At 38.8% G+C, this 8858-nt stretch overlaps 1 protein-coding gene and 1 non-coding gene across 2 annotated transcripts; one reads left to right on the top strand and one right to left on the bottom strand.

Moving 5' to 3' along the window:
• Positions 1-2904: 2904 nt before the first annotated feature.
• LOC116890345 lies at positions 2905-3013 on the bottom strand. The gene has a single exon (XR_004386567.1). It is a non-coding gene; the product is annotated as a U6 spliceosomal RNA (small nuclear RNA).
• A 3518-nt stretch (positions 3014-6531) lies between these two features.
• On the top strand, positions 6532-7104 carry LOC116903047 (interferon alpha-7-like). Its single transcript, XM_032905350.1, has one exon. It carries the CDS (start codon positions 6532-6534, stop codon positions 7102-7104), a length of 573 nt encoding a protein of 190 aa, XP_032761241.1.
• Positions 7105-8858: the final 1754 nt, after the last annotated feature.

Genomic DNA, 8858 nt, shown 5'->3' with positions numbered 1-8858 from the left:
GAAAAATTATCCATAGGAGGGGATATGGAAGCAAAGATTAGAGCAGCGACTCAAGCAATGGCCATTCAGAGCCTAACCTACATGTGGCCCAAATATATACAGCCACCAAAACTAGGTAAGAGTGATGAAGCTAAAAATGCATGCCGAAATGGACTGGATATAGATCTCTCCTGACAGACACATCCAGAGCGTGTCCAATACAGAGGTCAATGCTAGCAATAAACCACCGAACTGAGAATAGGAGCCCCTTGTGGGGAATTAGAGGAAGTACTGAAAGAGGTGAAGGAGCTTACAACCCCATAAAAACAACAATGCCAACCAACCAGAGCTTCAAGGGACTAAACCACTACCGAAAGTCTACACATAGCCTGACCCAGGGCTCCAACTGCCTATGTAGCAGAGAATAGCCTTGTTGGGGCACCAGTGGAAGGGGACGCCCTTGGTCCTTCCAAGGGTGAACCCCAAGTGCAGAGGGATATGTGAGGGGCATTAAGGGGTATGTACAGGAGTAATACCTGTATGTGGGAGGGGGAAGGGAAGGAATGGGGCTTATGGACAGGAAACCAGGAAAGGGAATAACATTTGAAATGTTAGTAAAAAAATATATCTAATGAAAAATACATATAAAAAATAAATAAGGCTGCTATGAACATAGTGGAGCATGTGTCTTTGTTGTATGTTGAATCATCTTTTGGGTATTTGCCCAGGAGAGGTATAGCTGGGTTCTCAGATAGTGCAATGTCCAATTTTCTGAGGAACCTCCAGACCGATTTCCAGAATGATTGTACCAGTCTGCAATCCCACCAATAATGGAGGAGTGTTCCTCTTACTCCACATCCTCGCCAGCATCTGCTGTCTCCTGAGTTACATTGCAGGGAGACAAATAACCCTATTAAAAAATGGAGTTCAGAGTTAAACAAAGAATTCATAGCTGAGGAATGCCAAATGGCTGAGCAACACCTAAAGAAATGTTCAACATCGTTAGTCATAAGGGAAATGCAAATCAAAACAACCCTGAGATTTCACCTCACACCAGTGAGAATGGCTAAGATCAAAAACTCAGGTGACAGCAAATGCTGGCGAGGATGTGGAGAAAGAGGAACACTCCTCCATTGTTGGTGGGATTGCAGACTGGTACAATCATTCTGGATATCGGTCTGGAGGTTCCTCAGAAAATTGGACATTGAACTACCTGAGGACCCAGCTATACCTCTCTTGGGCATATACCCAAAGGATGCCCCAACATATAAAAAAGACACGTGCTTCACTATGTTCATAGCAGCCTTATTTATAATAGCCAGAAGCTGGAAAGAACCCCGATGTCCTTCAACAGAGGAATGGATACAGAAAATGTAGTACATCTACACAATGGAATATTACTCAGCTATCAAAAACAATGACTTTATGAAATTCATAGGCAAATGGATGGAAGGGAAAATATCATCCTGAGTGAGGTAACACAATCACAGGAAAACGCACATGGTATGCACTCATTGATAAGTGGATATTAGCCCAAATGCTTGAATTGCCCTAGATGCACAGAACCCATGAAACTCAAGAAGGATGACCAAATGTGAATGCTATACTCCTTCTTTAAAAGGGGATCAAGAATAGCCTTTGGACGGAATAGGAAGGAAAAGATTAGACAGAGGCAGAAGGAACACCCATTCAGAGCCTGCCCCACATGTGGCCCATACATATACAGCCACCAACTAGATAAGATGGATGAAGCAAAGAAGTGCAGGCTGTAGATCTCTCCTGAGAGACACAGCCAGAATACAGCAAATATATAGGCGAATGCCAGCAGCAAACCACTGAACTGAGAACGGGACCCCCGTTGAAGGAATCAGAGAAAGGGCTGGAAGAGCTTGAAGGGGCTCAAGACCCCATATGAACAACAATGCCAACCAACCAGAGCTTCCAGGGACTAAGCCACTACCCAAAGACTATACATGGACTGACCCTGGGCTCCAACCTTATAGGTAGCAATGAATAGCCTAGTAAGAGCACCAGTGGAAGGGGAAGCCCTTGGTCCTGCCAAGACTGAACACCTAGTAAATGTGATTGTTGGGGGGAGGGTGGTAATGGGGGGAGGATGGGAAGGGGAACACCCATATAGAAGGGGAGTGGAATGGGTTAGGGGGATTTTGTCCTGGAAACCGGGAAGGGGAATAACAATCGAAATGTAAATAAGAAATACTCAAGTTAATAAAGATTTAAAAAAAGAAAGAAAAGGAGGACACAGAAACAGCTTAATGAAGTGAAGCAGTCAACTTCAATGCTGTGGCCAACATCTAGTCAAATTAGTGAACTGAAAGTCAATATGAGTCACTCTCAAGGAGCCATCAGGCAGAGATTGATAGACAGTATTTGACACCCAACACTGTCTTCCATATACACTTGCATGTGCACATGCCAGCACATCTAAATACACATACACACATACACACGCACACACAAACACACACACCCAAAAGAATTTTATTGTTTGATGAAGAGAACCTGAGTTGAGCCCTAGATGGTCACCACCATCTCTCTATGCTATGATTCTGGGTAAAGCTAACAATTCCAGTTCTGGATAAGTATTTCAATGGAATATTCCTGAAAGTCATGGAACCTAGTTACTGCAAATCCCTAGCTGCTTTGAGGAGATGTTGATAAACTAGAACTGCTTTTGTTATATTTGATAGAAACATTTTTACGTTTAATTCATTTTTATTTATAGGAGTATACTGCAGCTGTCTTCAGACACAGCAGAAGAGGGCACCAGATCTCATTACATATGGTTGTGGGCCACTTGCTAGGAATTGAACTCAGAATCTCTGGAAGAGCAGCCAGTGCTCTCAACCGCTGAGCCATGTCTCCAGCCCTGATAGAAACATTTTAATGGGTACTGGACCACACCACAATATTATGACTATAAGGATAAATCTTTCCTCATCCTTGTGCAGGGGCCATGCTAATCTTCTCTGTATCGTTCCAATTTTAGTATATGTGCTGCCGAAGCGAGCACAGGATAAATCTTTCAAGTTAACAAATATGAGTATAAAATTAGGTAATATTTTAACAGCACCCACAACAGCTCTGGAGAACTATTTAAATATCATCCACAGTCATAAGCCTGGTCATCTCCATGTTGCCTGAGGAGTGTGATTCTTCCATGTGATTTTCACATGAAAAGTGAGTATGCAGTGCGGGACCAGAGGAAAAGCACTGAGCTACTCTGTATTTGTGAACACAGACAGGCAGACTAGCACTTACGAATGATGATGTTTTGATATCAGATAACTATTATGTTTCTAATATCAATGTTACATGTACCTGAGTAATGGCATCCTTTGTCACACTGAAGGTTTTTAGCTTCTTGATGTCTCAGTTCGGGACTGTTGGTCTTGGTGCTTCTGTTTTAGCATTCTGTGCAGAAAGTCCTTGCACTTGCCAATGAGGTTGAAGCCTATTCACCACTTTCTTTTCTACCTGATGCATTGTCTTTCTTAATATATCAAGATCCTTTACCCTATGCTGCTGAATTTTACATGATGATGAGTATGCTTCTATTTTCATTCTTCTACATGAAATCATCTAGTTGGATATGAACCATATTTTGAAGATGACCTCTTATATCCAGTATATAGTTTCATACTCTTTGCTAATTATGAGATGTTTTTATATGTGAGGTCTTATATTTGGGTATTACTTTCTGTTTCTTAGATGAAGCATTTCTTTTTATATAAAATTCATGCCATTTTTATCATTATTCTCTGTAATATATTTTGAGATAGAGGATGGTGTACCTGCACCATTTCTTTTATTTTTCAGTATTGCTGTAGACCCTATACTCACTTTATGAATAATAAAGTTAATTTTAATTAACAGCAACATATGATTTTTATATTGTGTTAGATTATAAAATGCCTATGCCCACATGCCTGTGCATTCCAATTTGCATGTACATCCAGTAGGATCAGATATCAATCAATGTCAGGATTATACCTGAGTCACTGTCTACCTCAATTTCTGTGACACGGTCTCTCACTTAAGCAAGGGCTCAGCTTTGCAGCCAGCCAGACTGGCCTGTGAGCTTGTGATGGCTGCTCTTGGATGTCAACCTGACTACTTGTGGAATTGACAGAAAACCCAAATCGTAGGCACAAACATGTGAGCTAGTTTTGCTTATCTTGGAGTAGGAAAATCTACTTCTAATCAGGATCTTTAAGATGTGAGGACAGAACATTAATCTGTATCTTTGAGGTGGGAAAACTCACTCTGAGCCAGGCCTTCTGCTAGAAGCCTATGTAAGTACATGAAGGAAGGAAGTGTTTGCTATTTTCTTGAGTGTTCTCCAGTTGCTATTAAGTTCATTCCTTCACTGGCATTAGAGCCTATTTGTGTTGGATTACAGCATACACTGAATACCAGCTAAGAAATATACCCTTGTGAAGTGAGCAATTACTGCATTCTTAGACCTTTCATACACAGGCACCTGTTTTCTGATTACTTGGACCTTAGTTTATGTGTCCTTCTAATACCTCACATATATATATATATATATATATATCTTACATCTAATATGTTTATATGTACATATATTACATCTATTGAGAGAGAAAAAGTGAGAGAAAGAGAGTGTGTGTCTTTTGATAAATTCTGTTACTCTAATGTACACTGATGAAAACAGTGGTCCAGGTACATGTCTATGTCCCCTTGTCCAGATTTCAGGCACGTACTCATATACTGGGTTTTATAGGAATTCTGGGAAACAAACTAGCAATTTCTGTATTTACTGCAAGTATGATCCTGACTTTCTGTCTTCCCACATCCTTTTTAAATTATTAAGTAAGTTTCCATAAATTTAAAATATTTGTGTTTATAAAAAATACTAGCCATAGTGTCATTCAAAAAACAGAGGTGACAAATAATGTCATTGTTGTTGAAATGAATAAAAGGGCGATTGCACTGTTCCCTTAAGGAAATACAATAAGTAAAGCAAAAAGTTTCTGATTCTTCAATTTGATGGGACAGAATAAAGGAATATGACTAGTCACGCTTGATTTTTCAACCCTGTGAAATGACACAAAGAGAAAAGAAGGAACATGAGGGTCTCCAAGCAGACACTGTGGTGTGAGTGCTGGTCAGTCGGTACTATGATTTGACCTGGATTTCTTTTGTCAGGTGCATTAGAGTCAAGAATCTTCAAGGGCCTGGTAGATTTCTGAGAGGAAAAGCAAAATGCTGAAGTGTTTGAAAAAGATTTGAATGGAATAGACAGAGCAGTTACAAGACCATGTACAAATATAGCAAATAAAATCAGAAAAATCCTCCATGCATGTCAGAGAAAATCAATGAAGAGGTGCTATAAAGACAGAGAAGAAATCTGAGAATTGAAGAATTCAGTAAGTCAAAGGAAAATACGGGGAGAGGTTCATGGCACAAACACAGAGTTATGAGGTGCCTTTGTCACAAATGAATGGGTGTGTGAATGTGTCATCGTGAGTACATGTGTATGCATATGTGTGTGTCTGTGATCCAGTGTGTGTGTGTTTTGTGTGTGTGTGTGTGTGTGTGTGAGAGAGAGAGAGAGAGAGAGAGAGACAGAGAGAGAGAGAGACAGACAGAGAGAGAGAGAGAGAGAGAGAGAGACAGAGAGAGAGAGAGAGAGAGAGAGAGAGAAGAGAAAACAGACACAAAGAGAGAGAGAGAGAGAGAGAGAGAGAGAGAGAGAGAGAGAAAAAGAGAGAGAGAGAGAGACAGAGAGAGAGAGATGAGAGGGATACAGAGACAGAGACAGAGACACAAAAAAAGAATGAAGAAGCTAGCAACATAATGAATGCTGTCATGCATATTACCTTCCAGGCTTGGTTCACTATTCTAACCATGGCTTACAGGAATTGGATTCCACTCATCAAACTTCAACAACAAGCCTTTTTACAGAATGTGTCCTACTGTTTATATAAGTTTATATTATACTTACTGAAGGCACTTGAAGAACTTAATTTTAGTATTTGACCTGTTTGAAAAATTTTAAAGTATACCATTATTTCAATATATTTTGATTTAGAAATTTTCCCCACAAACCTTATATCATAATTTAAATATATATGTGAATGATATGCATAAAATAAAATTAATTGTAAATTTAACTATAATAACTTTTATAAGATCCTTTTATAAAAAAATAGTATTCCAAATAAATGTGTAAATTTCAAACAAATACTTTTTATCTATGGTGTAAGAATTAATGAAAATTCTAATTATAAAATGAAAACCTACAAAACAACATTCAGGGAGTAGCAGAGAAAGAGGAGGCAATGAGGAAAACCAAAATGAATTAGAAAAAATGCCCAGACATAAGAAGAGACTGTGCTAAAGAAAGTGAAAAGACAATGAAAAGTAAGGGGAGGGCATTCAGAAAGTAAAAATTAGTGTTTCCCTATTTAAGACAAATCCACCAGGATGGTCTTCAGAGAACCTAGAGGGGAAGGTTCAGGACCACATAGCCTAGAGGGCCAGCAGCATCTGCACGATTCACAAATGGCTAGGCTCTGTGCTTTCCTGATGGTCCTAATGCTGATGAGCTACTGGTCAACCTGCTGTCTAGGATGTGACCTGCTTCAGCGACAAAACCTCAGGAACAAGAGAACCTTCACACTCCTGGCTCAAATGAGAAGACTCTCCCCTGTCTCCTGCCTGAAGGACAGAAAAGACTTTGGATTCCCCTTAGAGAAAGTTGATACACAGCAGATCCAGAAGGCTCAAGCCATCCCTGTCCTGCATGAGCTGACCCAGGAGGTCCTAAATATCTTCACATCAAAGGAATCATCTGCTGCTTGGGATGCAGCCCTCCTAGACACATTTCACAATGATCTGAACCTGCAGCTCAATGTCCTGCAAGGCTGCCTGATACAGCAGGTGGGAATGCAGGAACCTGCCCTGACCCAGGAAGACTCACAGTTGGTTGTGAAGAAATACTTCCACAGGATCACTGTCTACCTGAGAGAGAAGAAACACAGTCCCTGTGCCTGGGAAGTGGTCAGAGCAGAAGTGTGGAGAGCCCTGTCTTCCTCAGACAAGTTGCTGGCAAGACTGAGTGAGGAGAAGGAGTGAGTCCTGAGACAGAGTGGAGAGGACTCTCCTGGAACAAGATGCCACACCTCACTATCACATTCAGATATCTCAAAAATGTTACTCATTTTTACATGAATTGAAAAAATGTTGCCTAGCTGTTTCAGAAGTCATTAACAATGCTCTCTCCGCAAAGGCAATTGTTCTCCTTCCATTCAGTTTTATTTATTTATGTATTTATTTATTTTTCATTTGTCTATTTTTTATTTATTTTTGTCTTGTTATTTAACTCTTTATTTGATGTAACATATATTGAATCACAGTATGTTTATTTTTGCTATAAATTATTACCATATTATTCATTCTATACATTAATCTGATTTTATTTTCCATTCTTCTGTTTAAATGTTTTAATGTTTAAAATGATATTTTGCAATAAACATTATATACATAATCAGGCTGCCCAGTATTGTAGTTATGACATTATAATATTCAGACAAACACATAAACCCATTTTGTTCTTTTAATTCATTGATGGTAAAAGCCGAAGTCGTTCTTTCTCTTCAGTGTATCATATTCTTCAGTATTTACAACCCAATATGCTGTGCGGTAGTAAGCTAGATTACCTTATAAGAAAAGCAATTCAAAGCCTATATGTTTGTTTCAAAAGTATGAACTATATGCAATTCTCCTATTTTATTAGAACTTTTGTGAACCTATTAATATAATTACTGACTCACAATATGCAGAGAGCATATTGTGATATATATACTTATACATGCTGCACTGAGTCTGATAATACAGAAATAGTACAAAGAAATATTTAACTGCAAAAAATAAAAACATACACACACACACACACATATATATATATATATATATATATATATATATATATATATACCATATTTTATCTCAAACAAATTTTCTGTGGAAAATGAAGAGATTGATCAATTGTTCATAGGAAGTCTGTAGAAAGTCCTGGAATTTCATTTAAAAACATCATGTTAACCAAAAAGTTTAAAGGGACATTTTTCATCTCTTCTCAACATGCCAAAAGAATTATCGAAAGTTGTCTATTTGTTCTCTATATAATCAGTAAGGAGTGAGTCCTAAGCCAAAGTGGAGAGGACTCCACTGGACCAGGACACTGTATCTCACTTTATAAGCATTCCTTTAAAAACTCAAATTTATTTGGTATGGATACAATAAACCTGCCTAGATATTTCAGCAAAACTGTGCAAATGTTGGCTACATTTAAAAGCATTTGTTTTGCATGCAAATGTTCATATCTATGTATATATGAATTTATTTTCTCATTAATATAATTTAAGATATTTATGATCATCCTGCCCCTTTTGCCCCATCATGCTTGAACTTCTCATTGTGCATTCCATGAAGCATGGCTAGCCTCTGTCAAGGGTCCCAGCCCTGAGGATAACTGAATCTTTCCTTCATAGCACCTATCAGCTGTCATACTTTCTCAGATGGAGGTGGAATTGCCTCCATTTTTCCAAGCTAGCATTTTTGTCTGGCTTGGTCATGTTCACTCAGTCATAGGCACTCACAGTTCACATGTGTAACTACCATGTTTGTTTAAGAACATGGCTTCTCTGTTGACATCCACTATCTCTGTCTCGGTTTTATTATTATTCTACTCTCTTCTTCAATGATCTCTGAGGCATTATTTTCTACTCAGTGAGCAGTTGTGGGTGTCTGAGTTTATTGGCATGGACTGCAAGAGGGTTCTCTGTAAAGGTTGGCTAGTGCAGGATCCCTTTCTTAGACATGTGCCT

The sequence above is a fragment of the Rattus rattus genome, chromosome 1, assembly GCF_011064425.1.
Source record: "Rattus rattus isolate New Zealand chromosome 1, Rrattus_CSIRO_v1, whole genome shotgun sequence".
In the NCBI taxonomy this organism is placed as follows: domain Eukaryota; kingdom Metazoa; phylum Chordata; class Mammalia; order Rodentia; family Muridae; genus Rattus; species Rattus rattus.
Note: the sequence above shows the minus strand (reverse complement) of the source record. Positions and strands in the feature narration are given on the sequence as shown.

What these genes read in the sequence shown, in the direction of transcription:
- LOC116903047 (XM_032905350.1), top strand. Translation starts at nt 6,532, where the DNA reads ATGGCTAGGCTCTGTGCTTTCCTGATGGTCCTAATGCTGATGAGCTAC.